At 40.9% G+C, this 26819-nt stretch overlaps 1 protein-coding gene across 1 annotated transcript; it reads right to left on the bottom strand.

Annotated features, from left to right (window-relative positions):
* Positions 1-13423: 13423 nt before the first annotated feature.
* Positions 13424-21394, bottom strand: TAS2R60 (taste 2 receptor member 60). Its single transcript, XM_015470784.2, has 2 exons — positions 20379-21394; positions 13424-14091 (listed from the first exon to the last, which is right to left on the bottom strand). The coding sequence occupies exons 1-2, from the start codon at positions 21178-21180 to the stop codon at positions 13994-13996; spliced, it is 900 nt and encodes a 299-aa protein (XP_015326270.2). The 5' UTR covers positions 21181-21394; the 3' UTR covers positions 13424-13993.
* Between the last annotated feature and the right edge of the window lie 5425 nt (positions 21395-26819).

The raw sequence follows: 26819 nt of genomic DNA, 5'->3' as shown, positions 1-26819 counted from the left end.
TATCCCTCATCATCTCCCAGAATTTGCCCAAATCCATGTCCACTGTACTGGGGATGCCGTCCAGCCATCTCATCCTCTGACACTCTCTTCTCTTTCTGCCCTCAATCTTTCCCAGAATCAGGGACTTTTCCAATGAGTCATCCATTCGCATCAGATAACGGAAATACCGGAGCTTCAGCTTCAGCATCAGTCCTTCCAGTGAATATTCAGGGTTGATCTCCCTTAAGAGTGACTGGTTTGATCTCGTTGCTGTCCAAGGAACTTTCAGGAGTCTTCTCCAGCGCCACAGTTTGAATGCATCAATTCTTTGGCATTCTGCCTTCTTTACAGTTCAGCTCTCACAGCCATATGTGACCGCTGGGAAGACCATAGCCTTGACTATACAGACCTTGGTCAGCAGAGTAATGTCTCTGTTTTTCAACACAATGTCTAGGTTTATCATTGTTTTCCTGCCAAGAAGCAATCGTCTTCTGATTTCATGGCTGTAGTCACCACCCGCAGTGATTTTGGAGCCCCAGAAGAGGAAATCTGTCACTACTTCCACTTTTCCCCTTCTATTTGCCATGCAGTAGTGGGGGTGGATGCCATGATCTTAGTTTTTTTAGTATCTAGTCTTAAGCCTGCTCTTTCACTCTCCCCCTCACCCTCATCAAGAGTCTTTTTAGTTCCTCTTCACTTTCTGCCATTAGAGTGGTATCATCTGCATATCTGTGGTTGCTGATGTTTCTCCCACCTATCTTGATTCCAGCTTGAAACTTGTCCAGTCGGGCATTTCTCACGATGTCCTCAGCATATAGGTTAAATAAACAGGGTGACAGCAGACAGCCCCGTCATACTCCTTTCTCCATCTTGAACCAGTCATTTGTTCCATACAGAATTCTAACTGTTGCTTCTGGACTGGCATACAGGTTCCTCAGGCGACAGGTAAGATGGTCTGGTATTCCCATATCTCTTAAGAGCTTTACAAAGTTTGTCATGATCCACATAGTCAAAGGCTGTAGTGTAGTCGATGAAACAGAGATAGATGTTTTTCTGAAATTTCCTATAATCCAGCGAATGCTGGAATTTGATCTCTAGTTCTTCTTTCTTTTCTAAACCCACTTGGACATCTGGAAGTTCTTGGTTCACGTAATATTGAAGATCAGATCAGATCAGTCTCTCGGTCATGTCTGACTGTTTGTGACCCCATGAATCGCAGCACACCATGCCTCCCTGTCCATCACCAACTCCCGGAGTTCACTCAGACTCATGTCCATCGAGTCAGTGATGCCATCCAGCCATCTCATCCTCTGTCGTCCCCTTCTCCTACTGCCCCCAATCCCTCCCAGCATCAGAGTCTTTTCCAATTTGTCAACTCTTCGCATGAGGTGGCCAAAGTACTGGAGTTTCAGCTTTAGCATCATTCCTTCCAAAGAAATCCCAGGGCTGATCTCCTTCAGAATGGACTGGGTGGATCTTCTTGCAGTCCAAGGGACTCTCAAGAGTCTTCTCCAACACCACAGTTCAAAAGCATCAATTCTTCGGTGCTCAGCCTTCTTCACAGTCCAACTCTCACATCCATACATGACCACAGGAAAAACCATAGCCTTGACTAGACGGACCTTTGTTGGCAAAGGAATGTCTCTGCTTTTGAATATGCTATCTAGGTTGGTCATAACTTTCCTTCCAAGGAGTAAGCGTCTTTTAATTTCATGGCTGCAGTCACCATCTGTAGTGATTTTGGAGCCCAGAAAAATAAAGTCTGACACTGTTTTCGCTGTTTCCCCATCTATTTGCCATGAAGTGATGGGACCGGATGCCATGATCTTTGTTTTCTGAATGTTGAGCTTTAAGCCAACTTTTTCACTCTCCACTTTCACTTTCATCAAGAGGCTTTTGAGTTCCTCTTCACTTTCTACCATAAGGGTGGTGTTATCTGAGATTATTGATATTTCTCCCAGCAATCTTGATTCCAGCTTGTGTTTCTTCCAGTCCAGCGTTTCTCATGATGTACTCTGCATATAAATTAAATAAACAGGGTGACAATATACAGCCTTGACGTCCTCCTTTTCCTATTTGGAACCAGTCTGTTGTTCCATATCCAGTTCTAACTGTTGCTTCCTGACCTGCATACAAATTTCTCAAGAGGCAGATCAGGTGGTCTGGTATTCCCATCTCTTTCAGAATTTTCCACAGTTGATTGTGATCCACACAGTCAAAGGCTTTGGCATAGTCAATAAAGCAGAAATAGATGTTTTTCTGGAACTCTCTTGCTTTTTCCATGATTACACAAAAATATATAAATTTATCACCCCAATTTTACGAAAATTATTTAAATGTCTGAGATATTAGCATTACTTCTATCTGTGGACACACACATATATAAATATACCTCCACATGAGAAAAAAGTATCTGAAAGGACACAGTGATTTTTTTTTTAATTTAAGATATTCTTTCTTTCAAGTGTCAGGTTTGAAGTTAAAGTACTTTTTTAATGTTTATTTGTTTATTTATTTATTTTTGGCTGTGTTGAGTCTTTGTTGCTGCATGGGCTTTTTGCTAGTTGCAATGAGTAAGGGCTAGTCTTCTGTTGCAGGCTTAGTTATCCTACAGTATGTGGGATCTTCCCAGATCAGGGATCAAAACTGTGTCTCCTGCATTAGCAGGCAGACTCTTTATCACTGAGCCACCTGGGAAGCCTAAGTTTGAGTGATTTTTAAACTTTTTTACAATATTCTAGTTTCCTACAATAATCATATATTATCAAAAAAAAAAACTAAAGTTTTAAAACTAATAAACTATTTGTGGTATATTTAAATAAAGGAGACTAAATAACTACTTTGTCTCCAACATTAACCTTGACCTGCAAAACCCTATGATTTAAAACTAGGAAGAGTTGACTGCTCTGGCATAGTGTAGGACAAGGCAGGGTAGATAGAACTGGTAGTAGTATTCAAGGTCCCACTATTATGCAGAGTTGTATATTAATCTAAAGACTGACTTCAAAGCAGTCAGTCCTAAAGGAAATCAACCCTGAATATACATTGGACAGACTGAAGCTCCAATACTTTGGCCACCTGATGCAAAGAGCTGACTCATTGGAAAAGACCCTGATGCTGGGAAAGATCAAGGGCAAGAGGAGACAGGAGAGACAGAGGATGAGATGGATGGATAGCATCACTGACTCAATTGACATGAGTTGGAGAAGGCAATGGCACCCCAGTCCAGTACTCCTGCCTGGGAAATCCCATGGATGGAGGAGCCTGGTGGGCTGCAGTCCATGGGGTTGCTAAGAGTTGGACACAACTGAGCGGCTTCACTTTCACTTTTCACTTTCATGCACTGGAGAAGGAAATGGCAACCCACTCCAGTGTTCTTGCCTGGAGAATCCCAGGGATGGGGAGCCTGGTGGGCTGCCGTCTATGGGGTGGCACAGGGTCGGACATGGTGAAGTGACTTAGCAGCAGCAGCAACTCTAGGAGCTCGGGAAGGACAGGGAGGCTAGGCGTGCTGCAGTTCACAGGGTCGAAAAGAATCAGACATGGCTTAGTGACTGAACAACAAAGACTGACTTACAATAATTCCTATGTTCATAGAAGTATCATTCTTCTACGAACAGGCCAAAAAGTGGAAACAACCCAAGTGTTCATCAACAAATAAATAGATAAACAAAATGTGATACATACAGGCAATGGAATATTGCTCCACCATAATAAAGAACAAAATTCTGGGACTTCCCTGGTGGTCCAATTGCTAAGACTCCCCATTTGCAAAGCAGGTCAGAGAACTAGATCCCTGTGCCACAGCTAAGACCAAATGCAGCCAAATAAATGAATTTTAAAAAGTATGAAAGAAAAGAAAACTCTGACACATGCTATAACATGGATGAACCTTAATGATATTTGGCTAAGTGATATTAGCCAGTCACAAAAAGACTGTGAGTCCACTTATGGGAGGTTCCTAAAGCAGTCAGATTCATAGGGAAAGAAAGCTGAACAGTGGTTGCCAGGGACTAGGAGGGAGAAGGAAATGGGAAGTTATTGTTTAATGGACACAGAGTTTCAGTTGCAGAGGGTGGAAAAAGTTCCGGAAATGGGTGGTGACAATGGCAGCATAACAGTGTGAATGTACTTAATGCCACAGAACTGTGAACCTCTAAATGGCTGAAAGGGTGAATTCCATGTATGTGTGTTCTTACCGCAGTAAAAAAGTATTTTCACAAAGAATATTTTCTGGACACAGCAAAGGTCTTAATCTTTTAAATACATACTTGAATGTTAGACATTGCTTTTGGGCTAATAGCAAGGTATGTTGTTCTTCTAAAGAACAAAGCTGGTCATCTCCAACCCCCACATCTCCCACACAGTGGGCACTCGGGAAATAAATATTTGTTGAATAAGCTTGATTGCTTTTTCTTTTTAAAATAATCTTTGAGTCACCCTTGTACAAACTGCATTACTGGCATATTTTGTTATGTGCTTTAATATTTGGTTCTTTGAGGAGACTGAGTTGGCAAGACTTTATATAAGTGCCATGATAAAAGAAGTAGTAATGCTTATATCTAACTTAGAAAGGCTGAGAACGAACACATACGTTGTACAAACAAAAATGTTTTCAGCCTTACTTGTTAGAGCCATGAGAGTCTGGTCTTGCTACTAAAGGTTGGTGATGATTTTCCCTCAAAATAACAGGTTAGTAAAACTCAACTACAGTAATACATGTAACAAAAAAATTGCAAACACAGATGAAGGAAAGTATACTCTTATTCACTCACATAAACACAGTCATTGGCTTTAACTTGAGAAAGCAGCTTTCGCCCCAGCTTCCCAGTGGATTTCTCTGTTACAGTATAAAGCAGTCAGAATGCAAATGCTTTCCAGTTCTAAATCTTTGAATATAGAATCTAAATCTCAAAGTCTAAATTTTCCTTCTCCATTTGAAACTGTCCAGCAATAAGATCAACAGTCTTCTTGAATCTGATCCCTACAGGATTGAATAGATCCTACTTTTTGTGTTGACCCAAATCTCACTGCTCCTAATGAGTTTGTCAGCAGGGTAGGAAGCTGCCAACCTCAAAAAAGTAGTCCTAGTCCCTTATCTTATGAAAACTATAGTTCTCCCCGAAGGCAGAGTTTCCATGTTGCTTTCAAAATTTATTGCACTTTAGTTCTGATGTGATAGAATAATCTGATTACACAGGAGTATTTTCTCATAAAAAAAATCATCTTGAGAAAAACAGAGAATGAACACTATTCTGTAAATAGTGTATCAAGTTCTTCTTTCAGTTCAGTTTAGTCGCTCAGTCGTGTCCGACTCTTCGCAACCCCATGAATCTCAGCACGCCAGGCCTCCCTGTCCATCACCAACTCCCGGAGTTCACTCAGACTCACATCCACCGAGTCACTGATGCCATCCAGCCATCTCATCCTCTGTCGTCCCCTTCTCCTCTTGCCCCCAATCCCTCCCAGCATCAGAGTCTTTTCCAATGAGTCAACTCTTCGCATGAGGTGGCCAAAGTACTGGAGTTTCAGCTTTAGCATCATTCCCTCCAAAGAACTCCCAGGGCTGATCTCCTTCAGAATGGACTGGTTGGATCTCCTTGCAGTCCAAGGGACTCTCAAGAGTCTTCTCCAACAGCGCAGTTCAAAAGCATCAATTCTTCGGTGCTCAGCCTTCTTCACAGTCCAACTCTCACATCCATACATGACCACAGGAAAAACCATAGCCTTGACTAGACGGACCTTTGTTGGCAAAGGAATGTCTCTGCTTTTGAATATGCTATCTAGGTTGGTCATAACTTTCCTTCCAAGGAGTAAGTGTCTTTTAATTTCATGGCTGCAGTCACCATCTGCAGTGATTTTGGAGCCCAAAAAAGTAAAGTCTGACACTGTTTCCACTGTTTCCCCATCTATTTCCTATGAAGTGATGGGACCGGATGCCATGATCTTTGTTTTCTGAATGTTGAGCTTTAAGTCAACTTTTTCACTCTCCACTTTCACTTTCATCAAGAGGCTTTTTAGTTCCTCTTCACTTTCTGCCATAAGCGTGGTGTCATCTGCATATCTGAGGTTATTGATATTTTATTGAAAGGAAAATTTGTTGTTGTTTTTCAGTCGCCAAGTCATGTCTGACTCTCGGCAACCCCATGAACTGAAGTACATCAGGCTTCCCTGTCCTTCACTGTCTCCCTGAGTTTGCTCAAACTCATGTCCACTGAAAGGGAAATAAAAGTCCAGAAAAGAAAAAAATTGCCAACCACCACCCCCCCCCCCCAAGCCTGGGTTTTCATCACTGTAGTCCAGGAAAAGTATTATTTATAGTTAAAAGATGTGTTAGTCAGTTTAGCCTACTAAAGTTCAAAATGCATTCAGCTGCCTGCTGCTAAAGCCCAGCTTCAAAAGCTTTTATCTGTTACCAAGGCCAACCATCCAAACCATTGGAACTTAGATTCATTACAAGCCTGTGACAGAGGCCAAACCCATGAGCAGCCACCAGAAGCTATATCCTGGCTCACTCCTGCTTCACAACTCTGATCTGATTTCACTGTTTATCTCCCTTCTCAACTCTCCTCCCACGCAGGCCCTTGATCTTGTGATTTTTTTTTTTTTTTGCCTGTGCCATGGGTCATGTGGGATCTTAGTTCCCTGATTAGGGAGTGTATAAGGCCCCCTGCATTGGAAGTTTGCAGTCTTAACCATTGGAGTACCAGGGAAGTCCCATGACTTTTTTTAATATCAAGATTATTACCCTTCACCTGAGTGAATCATACAAGAATGGCCAGTGATACAGGCTATAATTCTATAAAAATTCAGGGAAGGAGGCCATTGGTGATAGTAAGAAATGTCAATATCAAACGGACTATTATCAAAGATAGATGGAAACTCCCTAATATCATGTAATGGAGACAAATAAAATTCGTGGCTACACATTATAATGTTAGACAACTGTGTCTAATTAATTTCCATTATAGAATTCTCTCTACTGAAAACTCTCTCTCTCTCTCTCTCTTTACTATATGAACTACTAGTACTTAACAATGGTCAGTTGAGTTCTTCAGTTCAGTTTAGTTCAGTTCAGTCGCTCAGGCATGTCTGACTCTTTGCCACCCCATGAACCGCAGCACCCCAGGCCTCCCCGTCTATCACCAGCTCCCAGAGTTTACCCAAACTCATGTCCATTGAGTCAGTGATGCCATCCAACCATCTCATCCTCTGTCGTCCCCTTCCCCTCCTGCCCTCAATCTCTCCCAGCATCAGGGTCTTTTCAAATGAGTCAGCTCTTCACATCAGGTGGCCAAAGGATTGGAGTTTCAGCTTCAACATCAGTCCTTCCAATGAACATTCAGGACTGATCTCCTTTAGGATGGACTAGTTGGATCTCCTTGCAGTCCAAGGGACTCTCAAGAGTCTTCTCCAACACCATAGTTCTTAACTGTTCTATATTCCTCTAACTGGTTTAGTATGTTACACAGTAGGTTTAAATCCTACTTTCATATCTCCACTTCACTTAGCAGGGAGATGTGTACCTAGATCTACATGTCTAGATGGTCAATAAAATCTTGTTCAAATGTAAAAGAAGTATGGCAGCAATTACCTCTAACAACTGTAGAAAAATGTGAAGACTAAATATTTTATTAGTGAACCAGCAAAAATCACTGAAGTGTCTGACTTTATAAGAGAATATAAGTTGATGATCCAGCTTCTAGTAGCCCTAGTTACTTCTACAGGCATAGAAATAATGAAATTTTACAACAATAAAGAAATCTAGATAATTATGATAAAATAAGGCATTCATGTGTTCGATAAATATTTATGGTTTACCATTTGCCAGTGGGGGAAAAAGATACAAATCCCTGTCCTTATGAAGTTTATGTTAGATTGAGGGAAACAAATGATTAAAACAAATACACAAATAAGTAAAATAGATGATGATGACACTAAAGAGAGAAAGCAGAGCAGGGAATGGAGGATTGTAATTTGGATGACAATGGCAACACCAGAAAGAAGAAAGGGACTGAACCATGCTAGTATCTGGGGAAGAGATTCCAACCAGGGATCATCAAATACAGGGGCCATGGGAGTCACATATATGCCAGGCATAGTCAAGAAACATCAAAGGAAGACAAAGTGGCTAGAGCAGAGTGAGAGGAGGGCAGAATAGCAGGATATGACTTGAAAGGTATGAGGTAGAGGACAAAATCATAAAGGGCATGTTAGTTCATCATGAAAACTTAGGCTTTTGCTCCAGGTTGAAAAGCAAGTGGAGAATCATGAAAGAGAAGTGACATATTTTTAAAGGATCTTGTTAGCTCCTATGTTGAAAATAGACCAAAGGCAAGCAAGAGTAAAAGCTGCAAGACCCATTAGAAGGCCATTGCAATGAAGCAAGCAAGAGATAATAGCGGCTTGCACTGAGTGGGAGCAATGAAGCTGGTGGTAAACGGTACAAGTTCATTTGGAAAGTTGAATTAGGAACTCTAGCCCTAGTTTTTTCAAACCCTCATGTCAAGGGTTGGCTTTCAATACATTGCAGTGAAGGAGCTGCTTATTGCATACAAACCCAACCCAAAAGCAGTTTATCTAAAAATGGTTTACCTCTAGGTTAAATGGCTTAGCATTAGAACTGCTGCATGATTAAAATGTAGAAAGTTTTATCCAGAGAAGCTAGATGAATGGCCGCATCCGGAAACATGAAAAATAGTAACCAAAGCTCAAAGAGTGAGATACCAGAGTTCAGTTTTGCACATGATGTTTGATATACAAATGCAGATCAGAGAGATACAATCTGAAGATCAAACCACTTAGATCAAGCTCTCCAGAATCAGAGCCTGTAATGAAGGTCCCTGTACAAGTGATTTTTTTAGAAATCTAAATTTTCTAATTTTCTATAAAAATTAAGAGATACAAGGTAGGGCAAGGGGAAGAAGCTAGACCAAAACAACAACAACAACAGGGAGTTTGAAGGTTAATATCCTCTTTGTTGTTTGGTCGCTAAGTCAAGTCTACCTCTTTGTGACCCCGTGGACTCCAGCATGCCAGGCTCCCCTGTTCTTCACTACCTCCTGGAGCTTGCTCAAACTCACGTCCACTGAGTCAGTGATGCCATCCAACCATCTCATCCTCTGTCACCCCTTCTCCCTTCTTGCTCTCAATTTTTCCCAATTTCAGGGTCTTTTCCAGTGAGTCGGCTCTTTACATCAGGTGTCATCTTTGTCTGATACTATAGGAAAATCTATGGTTTTTCCTGTGGTCATGTATGGATGCTGAGGGTTAGACTGTGAAGAAAGCTGAGCGCCGAAGAATTGATGCCTTTGAACTGTGGTTTTGGAGAAGACTCTTGAGAGTCCCTTGGAGTGCAAGGAGATCCAACCAGTCCATTCTGAAGGAGATCAGCCCTGGGATTTCTTTGGAAGGAATGATGCTAAAGCTGAAACACCAGTACTTTGGCCACCTCATGCGAAGAGTTGACTCATTGGAAAAGACTCTGACGCTGGGAGGGATTGGGGGCAAGAGGAGAAGGGGACGACAGAGGATGAGATGGCTGGATGGCATCACTGACTCAATGGACATGAGTCTGAGTGAACTCCGGGAGTTGGTGATGAACAGGGAGGCCTGGTGTGCTTCGATTCATGGGGTCGCAAAGAGCCAGACACAACTGAGCGACTGATCTGATCTGATAGGAAGATCTGGAGTGTAGTTTGCTAGATACTTGAATCCCTAAATTCTGTCAAATCTTCTTTATCAATAGAGGCAACTCTTCCTCCCTTATCTGAGTAAGGTAGTCGCCCCATCCCCGCAAAGCCTGTCATGGATGCCTCTGCGGTAGTTCCTTGAAAGGTATTACTGAGTCTACTAGTAACACACTCTGTCTCCCCTCATTACTTCTAGAACTATAACCATACTCGAGAGGGTAAGACGTTAATTGTGATCCATGAGAAGGTAATATACACCAAAATCCTAAGGGGAGATTGTAAATCATACGTAAATTTGGTTGTTCTTGTTTAGTCTCTGGGTCATGTTTGACTCTGTGTACTGTAACCCACCAGGCTCCTCTGTCCATGAAATTTCCCAGGCAAGAATACTGGAGTGGGTTGCCATTTCCTTCTCCAGAGATCTTCGCAACCTAGGGATTGAACTCATGTATCCTGCATTTGCAGGCAGATTCTTTACCACTGAGCCACCAGAGAAACCCAGTAAATTTGATAGATATTGCCAAATTGCCCTCCATAGAGATTTACTAATTTATACTTCCATCAGCAATGTGCAGAAAACATATTTCTCCAATAACTTGACAAAAAGTACATCCAAAATTTAGGAGTTTTACCAAATGGATAGTTAAAAATGGTATCTCAGTATAGTTTTAACTTGTGTGTCTCTTGTTATAAATTTGCTTGACTACCTTTCTTGTTTTTAAGAACTATTTGTATTTCCTTCTCTGTGAATTATGTATTCATTATCACCTGACTCTTCTCCTTTTCTTTTTTTAAAAAATATTTATTATTCATTTGATTGCCTTGGGTCATAGCTGTGGCACATGGGATCTTTGTTGCTTTGTGCAGAATCTTTCCTTGTGGCACATGAGCTCAAGACATGTGGGATCGTTCTCTGACTAGGGACTGAACCCATGGCTCCAGCATTGCAAGGCAAAATCTTAACCATTCAGCTATCAGGGAAGTCCTGCTTTGGGGTTGTTGATCTTTTCCCTATCATTTGTAAGACCTCTTTATATATTGAACCAAATTTTGGCTATGAATGCATATATTTTCAAAGATTTTTTTTTTTGCAAATCTCATGAATTTTTACCATGCAGAATTTAATTTTCATTAATCAATCTTTTAAGAGTTTAAAAGATTTTCCACACCCTGAGGTTTTAAAAGAATCTTCATCCTCTCACTTTTTTCCAGTAACTTTATTGTCTTTAACATTAAAATATTTGATTCACTTGGACTTTATCTCACTATATGGAGGCACCTTAATTTTTTTTCAGATGGCCATCCTGTTATCTCAGTATCAATTATTGAATAATCCATTTATTCCTGATCTGAAATATAATTTTTATCTACTGAATTTATACTAAATTCCCATATTATAAATGTTTGCTTTCTGGACTATCTATTCTATTATTGTAGAGTCACACACCTTTTTTAAAATTTGAGGTTCATATGGCAAATTAAATCGTGCTTTTTAATGTATGATAGACCTTATCTACCTGTTTTTTGGTGGGGAGGGTTCTTCCAACTTCCATATTAACCTTAGAATGTTAGCACCTTATTTTTATAGGTTTAGAAAGAGGGGGTACATTTTGATTTTATAGTTCTTATATTTAAGAAATTAACTTTAGAGTAGCTGATATCTTTACAGTGCTGATTCTTCTCATCCAAGTGCATGGTATTGTATTCCATTGATTCATATTTTTTTCCATGTCCTCTTGAGTAATTTGAAGTTTTCTTCATATACGTCTTACCTATTTCTTGTAAAATTTAGTTCTAAGTATTTTACTTTTGTTATTATTGCAAATAGAACCTTTCTTTCTATTTTCTGAGTTTTGATTATTTGTATGTATTAGAAATTTTGGCTGGATGGCATCACCGACTAGATGGACATAAGTTTGAGTGAACTCCGGGAGATGGACAGGGAGGCCTGGCATGCTGCAATTCATGGGGTCGCAAAGAGTCGGACATGACTGAGAGACTGAACTGAACTGAACTGAGAAATTTTTTATTTTCATGCATTTATTTTATACCCCACTATTGTGACTGCAGCCATGAAATTAAAAGATGCTTACTCCTTGGAAGGAAAGTTATGACCAACCTAGATAGCATATTGAAAAGCAGAGACATTACTTTGCCAACAAAGGTTCGTCTAGTCAAGGCTATGGTTTTTCCTGTGGTCATATATGGATGTGAGAGTTGGACTGTGAAGAAGGCTGAGCGCGGAAGAATTGTTGCTTTTGAACTGCGGTGTTGGAGAAGACTCTTGAGAGTCCCTTGGACTGCAAGGAGATCCAACCAGTCCATTCTGAAGGAGATCAGCCCTGGGAGTTCTTTGGAAGGAATGATGCTAAAGCTGAAACTCCAGTACTTTGGCCACCTCATGCGAAGAGTTGACTCATTGGAAAAGACTCTGATGCTGGGAGGGATTGGGGGCAGGAGGAGAAGGGGACGACAGAGAATGAGATGGCTGGATGGCATCACTGACTCGATGGACGTGAGTTTGAGTGAACTCCGGGAGTTGGTGATGGACAGGGAGGCCTGGTGTGCTGTGATTCATGGGGTCTCGAAGAGTCGGACACAACTGAGCAACTGAACAGCAACAACAATTTTACAAAATTCTTATTGTTCTATAGTAGCTTTTATTTTTGGATTTATGTTTGGATTTTTCAACTATGCAGACATATATTTTTACCTCCTATTTTCAGTGTCTATAACTAATTTCTCTTAATTATATTTGATATTATAATGTTAAAATGAAAATAGTGGTGACAATATTCATTCTTTTAATATTTTGAATTTTGTAAGAATGTCAAATATGCTGCAGGTTTGGGTTGAGATAGATATATGTGTCATGTTATTGAATATATATATTCATATATACATCTGCCTTTTAGCATTTTGGGAGTTGATTATATGAATTTTCCTTTAGCTTTGTTAATGAGATAGCTTATAGTAATGAATTTCCTAATAATGAATCATCTTAAAATTCTCAGGTTAAACTCTGTGCGCTTTGTTTTGTTTTTGGCCACACCGAGCAGCTTGCTGGATCTTAGTTCCCTGACCCAAGACTGAACCCGTGCCCCTGGCAGTGCAAGTACAAAGTCCTAGCCACTGGACAGCCAGGGAATTCCTGATTAAATTCTATTTGATAATGATTTAATGTATTGTTGGACACTGCTTTCTAATCTTTTTCTTTAGGATTTTGTTTGCTTAGGTGAGATCATGTTATAATTACTTTATGCAATTTTTGTTAGATTCGTTTTCATGACTATTCCACTGGTATTTACAAAGAAGTTGTGTTTTCTGAATGCGTACAGTTTGACATTTATCAATAAAAGCTAACATTTGGTTATATTTAATTTTTTCTCTATTTGGCAAAGAATAAGTCTTTCAGTAATTCTGCTTATATTTCTTGTAATTATGACTGTAGCCCACCAGGTTCCTCTGTCCATGGAATTCTCCAGGCAAGAATACTAGATGGAGTAGCCATTCCCTTCTCCAGAGGAATCTTCCTGACCCAGGGATCAAACCCAGGTCTCCATATTACAAGCAGATTCTTTACCGTCTGAGCCATGAGGAAAGCCCCATAAATAAGACTGCTGTGTTTTTTGTCATATAGATATTTGTACTATTTCTATCTTAATTTTGCATTTTACCTCCTAACATTAAAAACTTTTGTTATCTCATTAATTATTTAGGTATAAATTTCTTTTGTTGGCATTTACTTGACATATTATTTTTCATTCTTTTATTTTCAAACTTTCTCTTTTTTATGGATCTTAGAAATATCACAAAGTTGTACTTTGCTCTTTAGATAATCCAAAGACCAGTGTTTTTAGGTGTAAAGACCATTTTTATTTAATTATATATCCAATATGTTTAGTCTTAGTTCTAGCACATTGTTTTATGTTTTATGTTCTGTTTTTGAAAGGGTGTTTTTTTTTAAGATCTGTATTGTATTTATATTTATTGTATGTTTCTTCAGTTTTGTTTGTGGCTCTATTAATTCTAAGAAAAGTGTGGCTTTTTTGTTCTAGTGCTTACCTTTATAAATATAATTTTATATAATTTTCTCATTACTCATACTTGTTTTGACCAAATCCGTTGGTTATTACCTCTGAACAATAATGAGAAAAGTAATGACTTATGTTACAAAGTCTGTGACTCCCATCTTGCTGGCACTCTCTCTCTCTCGCCGACACCTTCTGCCTTCCCATTTGCTCACTCTGGTCTAAGGAGAGGGTTTCGTGGCCAGGAACTTAAAGAGGCCTCCAGCCAACAGCTCATGAGGACCTTATGGCTCAGTCCGACAACTCATGAGTAACTGACTCCTGCCAATAGCTCTGTGAGTGAGTTGGAAAGTGGCTCCTTCCCAGTTGAACCTGGAGATGACTGTAGCCTGTGAGAGACACGGAGCCAGAAAATACAGTTGAGATTCTCAACAGTGTTACGATAGACCTGGATTTCTTATCTACAGGAGCTCTGAGTTTGTAGTAAGGTTGTTTTAAGCCAGTAACTGTTGGGGCAATTTGTTATGCATCAATAGATAGCTATCATATGCATACTAAGGGGCTTTTGCTTTCCCAGTTGTCTCTTTTCTGAAGAGTGTGTTTTTCCTGGAATATTTTCTCTGTCCCTGCTGGGCCCTCTCATGCCTCTTCATACTTCTTTTCGTCTTCTTTCTTGACTCTACCTGATCTCATCTGTGATACTGCATAATTTGAAATTTCTGGATTATCTGTCTCAGCTTTATTTAAAATGTAGTTTTCAGAATCTTTTTCAACTTTCTTGTTGCTTTTACGTGCTTTCCAGGGAAAGGAGCAGGGAAAACATTGGCTTATGCAACTATGTTCATAGCAGAAGTCTTATTGTTTAGCTTGGTCAATAGTGATGATAAACTTCACACGTTTACTTGGCAGTCTTTATCTATTTTTGTCATTTAATCAATATTCTATCAGTTTGTCTGTAGTTTTCTTACTGATTGGTAGAAGCTCTTTATACACTAGAGATACTAGCTTTTATCTTTTTACTACTTTTCCCTTAAAACTGAAAAGGATCTCAGTGATCCCTACATTTATAAAAAATTTTACTAAAAGGTCATAAATTTTTCTGTAGTCAAATTTACAATTATTTCCATTATGAGTTGGTATTTTGAGTCTGGCTTAAGACAGCCTATGAAAACAGGGATTTTGAATTGTGGGAGCTGAAGGATAATACATATATAGTCTACAATGATACCTAAAAAGGTAGGGAGAAAACAGTCAACATTTCTGTAAAATATAAAGACAATGTTTATGGAGTAAAAATATTGGAAAATTAAATTATCCAAAATGGGGAGCTTTAAAAAAATTAAATAACATTTACATTAAAGATCATCTGTCTGGAATCTAGAATAAAATATTTACTCTATATTTGCTGCCACACTATTGAATGACTATCTTTTCCCTCACTGATTTGAAATGCTTTACTTATTAAATACAACTTTTCATGTAACTATTATCTGGATTGTCTGCTGATGTACTTACCTATCCCTATACCAATATCACACTGGTTTACATATTATAGCACTGCTGCTGCTGCTGCTAAGTCGCTTCAGTCGTGTCCGACTCTGTGTGACCCCATAGACGGCAGCCCACCAGGCTCCCCCGTCCCTGGGATTGTCCAGGCAAGAACACTGGAGTGGGTTGCCATTTCCTTCTCCAATGCATGAAAGTGAAAAGTGAAAGTGAAGTCGCTCAGTCATTCCCGACTCTTAGTGACCCCATGGACTGGAGCCTACCAGACTTCTCCGTCCATGGGATTGTCCAGGCAAGAGTACTGGAGTGGGGTACCATTGCCTTCTCCAATTATAGCACTAAAGTATCCCAATTCTTGGCTTCCCAGGTGGCTCAGACAGTAAAGAATCTGCCTGCAATGCAGGAGACCCAGGTTCAATTCCCAGGTTGGAGAGATCTCCTGGAGAAGGGAATGGCTATCCACTCCAGTATTATTTGCCTGGGGAATTCCATGGACAGAGGAGCCTGGTAGGTACAGTCCATGAGGTCACAAAGAGTTGGACACAACTGAGCGACTAACACACACACACACACACCCCCCAATTCTATTACACAGTGGCCATGAGACCTCAGTAAACTCCTCTAAGCCTCGGTTTCTACTTTGCAGTGTTGTTTTAGGAATTTGATGTATAAAGCATATTAGTGAATAAATTTTCTGGCCCCATCACTCATACAAAATAAGCATTCATAAATGCCATTAATACCATCATAAAGCATGATGAAATTAGACTGTAGGTAAAAAATTAATGACAATAATATTACTAGGCATTTTAAAAATACAACAAACACTATCTCTCTCATATGTCCCTGTGTGTTCAAGGGATAGCTAGGGAGTTTGGGATGGACATATACACATGGCTATATTTAAAATGGATAACCAACAAGGACCTATTGTATAGTACATGGAACTCTGCTCTACCTTACATGGCAGCCTGGATGGGAGAGGTGTTTGGGGGAGAATGGATACATGTATATGTAAGGCTGTGTCCCTTTGCTGTGCACCTGAAGCTACCTCAACATCGTTAATCAGCTCTGGCAGTGGTTTGGTTGCTAAGTTGTGTCTGAATCTTGCAACCCCATGGTCAGTTAATGGCTAATCAGCTATACTCCAATATAAAATAAAAAGTTTTTTTAAAAAGTTCCAAGAGAACTTCCCCCTATAAGGAAGATCATTCTTCTCCTGTGGGGAGATCATTCTGATTGGGGTAGATGCTTAATTCTCCTAGGCTAACAATACAAAGAGTGGAAGGGACAAAGAGTAACTGATAGAGCATGCTAGGGAAGGGCCCCTGGGTCAGTAACAAAGTGGAGAAATGGCACTTCATGCAAATTTCCAGAGAGTGGAGTTTCACGGTTGCCTAGCAACCTGTAAACACAGAAGAAAGAAGGGAAAGGCATCAAAAAAAAAAAAAAAAAAAAATCAGGCAAATGTTACTCTCTCACCCGATTATTATTCCTACATTGTGTATAACTCAAGAGAAACAGGATATATGTTTGATCTCCAAAAACAAGCTAGCCAGACAGTGAAGCACATACAGCTCAAATATAACCATAAAAATATAATTGGTAGTAGTAAGTAGCCCAGATTATATATATACAGACAAAAAAATGCATGTGTTTACAGCAGGATTCCAGGTGCAACAGAACCATTCCATTCAATGCAGCAAGAATTTGTAAGTCTTCCAGGGACACAAGGAATAGAATGAGGCAGCCCACACCTCTAAGAACTTTAAAATCTGAGAATAAAATGGGCTTCCTCAGTGACTCAGAGGGTAAAGAATCTACCTGCAATTCAGGAGACACAGGAGTTGTGGGTTCAATTCCTGGGTCAGGATGATTCCCTGGAAGAGGGCAAGGCAACACACTCCAGGATTCTTGCCCAGAGAATCCCATGGATGAAGGAGCCTGGTGGGCTACAGTCCAAAGGATCACATAGAGTCAGACACAACTGAGGAACTACACACACACACACACAAGGATAAAATGAATATACAGATCATACCACTACAAGGCAGAATTCATGTCACAACTGAGCAACACCTCATTTATGTGTCCTCCAAGGTGAAAGAGGTCAAAGTTTGAGGTGGGGGCACATCCAGAAAAGCTTCCCAGAAGAGAAGCCATTTGAATTAACCTTTAAAAATTAAACAGGGGGGAAAAATAAATAGAATTTTGACAGGTAGATGTGGGATAAGAGACCACACTTCGTACATCATGGAGGAAACTCCAGGCATGTTCAGAATAATGATAACCCAAATTTTGCTGCAAAATAGGGTTGCGTCTACTAGAACGGAAGCCGGGAGTTTTCTTAAATCTTAAGTATCAAATCCAGATGAATCTCTCCATGTCAAAGATAAATCTGTTGCCGCGTTGTGGTGCATGCCAGTTTATGAACCTGTGTTTCAACTGATAGGCACTGAGCTGTGAAAAGGCTGTGCGTGAAATGATCAAGGGATTAATCTGGTCTTTTGACTTGGTGGTGGGTGGGGAGTCAACTGTAATAAAGTAAGTGGTGAAAAATAAATGTAAGCAGTCCAGGTGGGAAAAGAGGACAGTCTAATCTAAGAAAGGATCTTCTAGAACAAGAAGACAAGAACAGATAATACAGTCAGTTGTAGGGTTACCAATTGTAGACAAGTTGCTGATTAGACGGAAGGGTTCCATGGAGAGTGAGGAGTGAAAATTAACTCAGACTTGGTAAGTCTGACTTATTGGATATCAGTAATAGAAAAAATAGATTCAACTGGGTGGTGGAGGGAAAGAAAGAGGAGGAGGAAAAAAAGAGACAGCTGTTTCAAACTTGCTAAGTCTGAAGTGCTCATGTACTCTCACATAGAAATTCTCAGCAAGCAGAAGAAAACATAGGCTTAGAGTTTTGGAGACAGTCAAGACTTTGGTGATTATTCACATGAAGGTCACAATTGAAGCTATTGATATGTAAATACATGTGAACATAAAGGAAAAAGGGGAAGATTCATGTCCAGGAAGGAAGAGAGCTGGCTAAGGAGAAAACCAAGTCAGACAAATAGCAGATAGTGAAGAAGACATAAAAGGAGCCACAGAGCAGGGAACAAAATCTCGTGCAGCATCTCAAAGGCCAAGAGGAAAAAGAGTTTTAGGAAGATGTGTGGGGAAACAATTATGGGTGACGTTGATTTTCCTGTTTTAAAACCTTCTTCCAAAATCAGGTATTACTTTTTGTAAAGTATTTTAATCAGATTTTTTGAAGAAATCATTCTTTATTAAGAGGGGCAAATTTTATAGAAACATAGGAAAATGGGGGCTGAGGATATCACACTTAGGCATCAGGAGCTCTAAAGGATGTCCTTTAGGAACACATTTCAACAGAAAGGGCATCAGAAGAGTGTGTCTGTGGAGGAGGGGTGGGGAGGAGCAGGGGGAGGGGACTCTTAGCAAGTGACTAACAAGCAGGTTGATCACTTGAGGCAATAAGAGCATGGAGGGGATTTACTTTTATTTTTTTAGGGATGAGAGTAAGGGGCACATTTAATGACGAAGGGAAGAACAATAAAGAGGAAAAGGCTGAAGATGGGTAGAGTGGGAATTCCTGATCGAGCAGGAAATGGAAAGGAGGCTACGAGAGTGTGAACATTAGCCTTGAAAAGTGAAAAACAGGGACCTGTCTTCTCATACAGACAGGAAAGGGAGGAAAAACAGGAAATGAGGTTGAGAAATTTTAAAGCAAACAGAGGGACATTGAGGGATCTCAGTTTGAATGGTTCAAAAGATCACTGATCTTGAGGAGAGTTTGAGAAGACCTGTGGAAAGCAGAAAAGCATGTCTACATGCTTCACCAACCCAAGCCAGGAGTTTCTTAAATCTGTATCAGATACAGATGAATCTCTCCATGTCAAAAGTTTTAGTAGATCCCAAGAGATGGTAGATCCCAAGGAAATGGCAACCCACTCCAGTGTTCTTGCCTGGAGAATCCCAGGGATGGGGGAGCCTGGTGGGCTGCCGTCTATGGGGTCACACAGAGTTGGACACGACTGAATCGACTTAGCAGCGAGAGATGGTAAAGCGTCTGCCTACAATGTGGGAGACCCGGTTCGATCCCTGGGCTGGGAAGATTCTCTGGAGAAGGCAATGGCAACCCACTCCAGTATTCTTGCCTGGTAAATCCCATGGGCAGAGGATCGTAGTAGGCTACAGTCCATGGGGTCGCAAAGAGTCGGACATGACTGAGCGACTTCATTTCTTCACTTCACTAAGAGCAACATAAAAGAAGTCACATCTGGCTCATGAGCCTTATCATTTATGGATCAGTCTAACCAGTTGGACTATAATAGAGAACATAAGCAATATATAAATTGTAAACTCCCAGCATTCAGGAGTCCTCAAAAGGTAATCTGCAAATATACAAATCCCAGGTAACACACACAGCTGCACACACGCACAAATTACACCATGCTCTGTAAAGGGAGTTCAGACACCAGGAACTCTCGCATGAAAGGAAAGAGGATTTCATTGCAGTAGATGGCTGGAAATCAGTTAAGGCTGAGAAAGGAAACATGGTTTTACAGGATGAAGTCAGAGGAAAATTGACGTTCCAAAAATCTTCTCCAGTCTGATTTAACAGATAAAAAATGAATCATGTGTCAGGATCCTTGCATTCAGTTTCCAGGAGGATAATTTTAAACACCAAGAGTTTAGTCACAGGGAAATACAAGTTTCCTGCTTCTTTGGCCACATCAGGTCCCACAGGGAACATTAACTGTATCAGCTACAGCCTTGCTAGTATTGATGCAAGTCAGTGGTGCTGGGCCACTACTTCAGTACCTTCTATTTCATCTTTAATCCTATTTCACTGAAGTTATTCTTCTAATATTGAAACACAGCAAAGAAGGAAAGAGAATTAAATGTGATTAAATGTGGCAAAGAAATTTAAAGAAGCAACATCCCATTCCATCCAAGAAGGCCTCCTGCAGTAGAATCTGAGGCTTTTCATCAATTACAATTCAAGATGCCCCATGTGCTGAGGAGCAGCCCCTCCCTAGCAGAGCTCTCAGCCTGCGGTTACTCAAGAGAAGAATAAGGGGGTGGATTGCTGTACCCAGATAAATCACAGTCTGCCATATCCAGAACCGGAATTCCCCAAAAGGAAACATACCTGAGGCAGTGAGAACCAGTGACAGAAAAGAGGAAGTGAGGAAGATAGCAAAGGAGATAAAAGCCAAGAGAGCCTTGATGTGTGCCTGGGCACTGGAACTGTGAAAGCCTGAGATGGAGAAGAAGACCTTCTTGGTGTGTCTTCCCAGAGATGTAATGAGCAAAACTGTGCCCACAATAAAGATAACAGTAGGGACGGTCCAGGTAACAATTCTCAAAGGGAAGAGGCAGAACCTCTCATATGTTCTCACAGCATTCCTAGTGACATTCCAAGGTTGCAGACCCTTCTTTATATAGTTCTGATACATTCTGTGGTTGCCTATGAAAAATAGAATGGTGGTAAAGGTAGAGAACCCCAGAGAGCTGAGTAGCATCCAAGGAACCAACCCAGATACATTCCGCTTTAGCCAGAGGAAGACGGGGTGGGTGAAGGTGGCAATTTTCACACAGTAGAAGACACTGAGCCAGGTGGAGAACCACAGTGTTGCAGAGTTCCAGAAGTCCCACTGAACGGCCAGGAGCTGGAACACGGGGTTGTATGGGAAGGCCATGGGATTCAGGAAAATGTAAATGTTCTTACTAATCACCACCCATTGCAGACAGAAGCGAGAGGCCCCCAGGCTGACCAATAACTTATCGCAAGGCGACAACGTTCTCTGCAGCAGCCACTCGCTGCCCAGTGCCATGATGATTAAGCCATTACCTACCAATGCCACCAGGAACAAAAGGAATAAAATAATAATGCAGACAAGGGCTGTCTTATCAACCAACTGAGGTCCAGGAACCATGTCCCCTCCGTTCATCTCTCCTGCAGACTTCAAGGTCTCTTCCTGTAGGGCGGTTCTGGAAGGTCCTGGATAATATTGGCCCTTCCAGCTGCCCCAGTACAGAGGATAAAGTCGAGGATGTGGGCTATCTGAGGAGGGTGAAGAGGTATTTTCTTCTCAGAATAGATGCAAATATCATTAAGGCTCAGTTTCAGAAGTCCCCCTGCCTGTCCATGAATTTGCCTGTCCTTCCTCTGCCTGCTTTCTGCCCGTGTAAACACTGGCACGGATACTATATCAGGTCCTTGCATTTAGCATCCCTCAAGTGGAAACTTACACCTCTCTAAGCCGACACCTAAGACATGACCACACACCTGCTGGGCGCTCCATGAGGAAATCTGGTGAGCACACCCCCACCTGACAGTCGGAGCTCACATCTGTGGTTGGTTGGTGTGTTCTGGGCACTGTTCTAAGTGATCTTTGTTGTGCTTAGTCTCACAATGACCCTATGAAGCAGGTGACTTTAGAAAACTCCTTTGACAGGCATAAAACTGAGCAACACTTCTACTTAGGCTAACTCAAATCCTATTACTTGTGGGGATCATTATTATCAAATAGAACACAGGAGACAAATTATACATAATAAAGGATTTCCTAGGTGCTGCTAGTGGTGAAGAATCTGCCTGCCAATGCAGGAGATGCAAGAGATGCATGTTCAATCCCTGGGTCAGGAATATCCCCTGGGGTAGAAAATGGCAACCCATTCCAGTGTTCTTGCTTGAAAAATTTCATGGACAGAGGAGACCTGCGGGTTACAGTCCATGGGGTCACAAAGAGTCGGACATGACTGAGCACACAAGGCACATGCAAGTGAATTTTTTAACCATATTTTATTAGTGACCTTCAAAGGGCATTTCTGGGCTTCCCTGTGGCTCAGCTCGTAAAGAATTCTCTTGCAATGCAGGAGACCTGGGTTCAATCCCTGGGTTGGGAAGATCCCCTGGAGAAGGGAAAGGTAACCCACTTCAGCATTCTGGCCTGGAGAATTCCATGGACTGTATAGTCCATGGAGTCGCAAAGAGTTGGACATGACTGAACAACTTTCACTTTAGGGATTTCCTGGTGGCTCAGACGGTAGAGTCTGACTGCAAAGTGGGAGACCCGAGTTCAATCCCTGAGTTGGGAAGATCCCCTGGAGAAGGAAATGGCAGTCCACTCCAGTATTCTTGCCTGGAAAATCCCATGAATGGAGGAGCCTGGCGGGCTACAGTCAATAAGGTCGCAAAGAATCAGACATGACTGAGAGACTTGACTTTCATTTTCAAAGGGCATTTCATGTAGGAAACCCTCTATGACAGCTATAACACCAACGTGCTATGGTAAGAAGAACCCTGGGCTAGGATCAAGGCAGGTGTTAGTCATAGAGACATCCATCACTGTGAGTTACTGGCTATGTCAGTAGGTTGCTCTGTGCCTCAGTTTCATCATCTGTAAGATGTGAAAAGTATCATCTTTTGTAATGCACAGGATAAGACTAGATTCTAAGACTAGAATCTCAGTTTTCAGAGTAAAAGAAGACTTAAATAATTTAATGATGAAATAAATGAAGCCTCAAGTTATAGATTAAAACTCTCTCCTAAAGTCACAGTTAAATGGAGGAAAGACCAAGACCCAAGCTGATTCCATGACCAGAAATCCTTGCATAGTTAGCAGGACATCTTGTACTCCTATCTTCTTCCTCCCTAGATGAAGTCAGAAGACCAAGTTTTGAGTCTTGTCACAGTCACTATTTGGTGTAATTGTTCTGCAGTTTGTGAGTCATCTGCTCGGTGGCTCTATGGTGAGGTTAATGGTGACCTCCTCCAAGAGGCTTATGCCACAGGCTATGTGTCTCAGGTCTGCTTCACCCAGAGCCCTGCCCCTGCGACAGGCCACTGTGCCACTGCAGAAGAGTGGAGAAGTAACTCCAAGAAGAATGAAGAGACAAAGCCAAAGCAAAAACAGCACCCAGATGTGGATGTGACTGGTGATGGAAGTAAAGTCCGATGTTATAAAGAGCAATATTGCATAGGAACATGGAATGTTAGGTCCATGAATCAAGGCAAATTGGAAGTGGTCAAACAGGAGATGGCAAGAGTGAACATCAACATTTTAGGAATCAGTGAACTAAAATGGACTGGAATGGGAGAATTAAATTCAGATGACCATTATATCTACTACTGTGGGCAAGAATCCCTTACAAGAGATGGAGTAGCCATTAGAGTCAACAAGAGTCCAAAATGCAGTACTTGGGTGCAATCTCAAAAATGAGAGAATGAGCTCTGTTCATTTCCAAGGCAAATCACTCATTACCACAGTAATCCAAGTCTATGCCCCAACCAGTAATGCTGAAGAAGCTGAAGTTGAACAGTTCTATGAAAATCTACAAGACCTTCTAGAATTAATACCCCAAAAAGATGTCCTTTTCATCACAGAGGACTAGAATGCAAAAGTAGGAAGCTAGTAGATACCTGGAGTAACAGGCAAATTTGGCCTTGGAGTACAAAATGAAGCAGGGCAAAGGCTAAGAGAGTTTTGCCAAGAGAATGCACTGGTCATAGCAAACACCTTCTTCCAACAACACAAGAGAAGACTCTATACATGGACATCACCAGATGGTCAATACTGAATCAGATTGATTATATTCTTTGCAGCCAAAGATCAAGAAGCTCTATACAGTCAGCAAAAATGAGACCAGGAGCTAACTGTGGCTCAGATCATGAACTCCTTATTGCCAAATTCAGACTTAAATTGAAAAAAGTAGGGGAAATCACTAAATCAAATCCCTTACGATTATACAGTGGAAGTGAGAAATAGATTTAAGGGATTAGATCTGATAGATAGAGTGCCTGAAGAACTATGGACAGAGGTTCGTGACATTGTACAAGAGACAGTGATCAAGACCATCCTCAAACAAAAGAAACGCAAGAAGGCAAAATGGCTGTCTGAAAAGCCCTTATAAATAGCTGTGAAAAGAAGAGAAGCTAAAGGCAAAGGAGAAAAGTAAAGATATACCCATCTGAATGCAGAATTCCAAAGAGTAGCAAGGAGACATAAGAAAGCCTTCCTCAGTGATCAATGCAAAGAAATAGAGGAAAACAATATAATGGGAAAGACTAGAGATCTCTTCAAGAAAATTAGAGATACCAAGGGAACATTTCATGCAAAGATGGGCACAATAAAGGACAGAAATGGTATAGACCTAAAGAGATGCAGAAGATATTAAGAAGAGGTGGCAAGAATACACAGAAGAACTATAAAAAAATATCTTCATGACCCAGATAATCACAATGGGGTGATCACTCACCTAGAGCCAGACATCCTGGAATGCGAAGTCAAGTAGGCCTTAGGAGGCATCACTACAAACAAACCTAGTGGAGATGATGGAATTCCAGTTGAGCTATTTCAAATCCTAAAAGATGATGTTGTGAAAGTGCTGAACTCAATATGCCACCAAATTTGGAAAACTCAGCAGTGGCCACAGGACTGGAAAAGGTCAGCTTTCATTCCAATCCCAAAGAAAGGCAATGCCAAAGAATGCGCAAACTACCCTACAATTGCACTCATCTCACATGCTAGCAAAGTAATGCTCAAAATTCTCCAAACCAGGCCTCAACAGTACATGAACCGTGAACTTCCAGATGTTCAAGCTGGATTTAGAAAAGGCAGAGGAACCAGAGATCAAAGTGCCAACATCCACTGGATCATCAAAAAAGCAAGAGAGTTCCAGAAAAACACCTACTTCTGCTTTATTGACTATGCCAAAGCCTTTGACTGTGTGGATCACAACAAACTGTGGGAAATTCTTAAAGATATGAGCATACCAGACACCTGACCTGTCTCCTGAGAAATCTGTACACAGGTCAAGAAGCAACAGTTAGAACCAGACATGGAACAACAGACTGGTTCCAAATTGGGAGTACATCAAGCCTGTATATTGTCACCCTGCTTATTTAATTTATATGCAGAGTATATCATGAGAAATGCTGGGCTGGATGAGGCACAAGCTGGAATCAAGATTGCTGGAAATCTTGTAACCTCAGATATGCAGATGACACCACCCTTATAGCAGAAAGCAAAAAAGAACTAAAGACTTTTAACTTTTACTTTTTTTTTAATTTTTAACTTTAACTTTTTAAATTTTACTTTATTTTATAATATAAATTTATTTATTTTAATTGGAGGCTAATTACTTACAATATTGTATTGGTTTTGCCATACATCAACATGAGTCCGCCACAGGTGTACACGTGTCCCCCATTCTGAAACCCCCTCCCACCTCCCTCCCCATACCATGCCTCTGGGTAATCCCAGTGCACCAGCCCCAGGCATCCTGTATCCTGCATTGAACCTGGACTGGCGATTTGTTTCATATATGATATTATACATGTTTCAATGCCATTCTCCCAAATCATCCCACCCTCTCCCACAGAGTCCAAAAGAGTGTTCTATACATCTGTGTCTCTTTTGCTGTCTCGCATACAGAACCTCTTGATGAAAGTGAAAGAGGAGAGTGAAAAAGCTGTCTTAAAACTCAACATTCAGAAAACTAAGATCATCACATCTGGTCCTATCACTTCATGCCAAATAGATGGGGAAACAATGGAAATAGTAACAGATTTTATTTTCTTGGGCTCCAAAATCACTGCAGATGGTGACTGCAGCCAAGAAATTAAAAGACACTTGCTCCTTGGAAAAGCTATGACCAACCTAGACAGCATATAGAAAAGCAGAGACATAACTTTGCCAACAAAGGTCCGACTAGTCAAAGCTATGGTTTTTCCAGTAGTCATGTATTGATGTGAGAGTTGGACCATAAAGAAAGCTGAGCACCAAAGAACTGATGCTTTTGAACTGTGGTGTTGGAGAAGATTCTTGAGAGTCCCTTGGACTGCAAGGAGATCCAACCAGTCCATCCTAAAGGAAATCAGTCCTGAATATTCATTGGAATGACTAATGCTGAAGCTGAAACTCCAACACTTTGGCCACCTGATGCAAAGAACTGACTCCTTGGAAAAGACCCTGATGCTGGGAAAGACTGAAGGCAGGAGGTGAAGGGGACGACAGAGGGTAAGATGATTGGATGGCATCACCGACTCAATGGAAGAGGGTTTGAGCAAGCTCTGGGAGTTGTTGATGGACAGGGAAGCCTGGCATGCTGCAGTCCATGGAGTCGCAAAGAGTGGGACATGACTTAGCGACTGAACTGAACTGAACTGAACAGTTACCATCTATGGATCTTTGGACTAGTCATTTAATCTCTCTGAACCCTTATTTCTTCACCTGTAAAATATGGATCACAAATAAACGTGAATATATTATATGCATATATAAAGATGTGTATATGTAAACTATAAACCTCTACACATTCATAAGAAATAAGTAAGGTGATGATGACATTGTTATTATAATGACCTCCATCCTGTGGTGGGACAAGTAGTCCTAGAAGAATTCAGGAAAGCATCAGGGGTGCAACAGAGGTCCAAGCCACCAAATATTGGACATCTACTTTAATTAGAGATAGGTGGAGTAAGCAAAAGCCACATTTTCAATAGGAATGACATCCAAAGAATAAAAAAAAAAAAGCAATCAGGTGAGTGCTTACGTACTCAGGTGAGTGTAAGCAGGTTAATATG

This window comes from Bos taurus, chromosome 4 (assembly GCF_002263795.3).
Source record: "Bos taurus isolate L1 Dominette 01449 registration number 42190680 breed Hereford chromosome 4, ARS-UCD2.0, whole genome shotgun sequence".
NCBI lineage: Eukaryota > Metazoa > Chordata > Mammalia > Artiodactyla > Bovidae > Bos > Bos taurus.
The sequence above is the reverse complement of the archived record's forward strand: the minus strand, read 5'-3'. Positions and strand labels throughout refer to the sequence as shown.

What these genes read in the sequence shown, in the direction of transcription:
- TAS2R60 (XM_015470784.2), bottom strand. Translation starts at nt 21,180, where the DNA reads ATGAACGGAGGGGACATGGTTCCTGGACCTCAGTTGGTTGATAAGACA. An exon ending in ACTGGTTCTCACTGCCTCAG is followed by an intron (nt 14,092 to 20,378) that starts GTATGTTTCCTT and finishes TGTCTCTCACAG; the next exon opens with GCTACAGTCATCTCCAGGTT.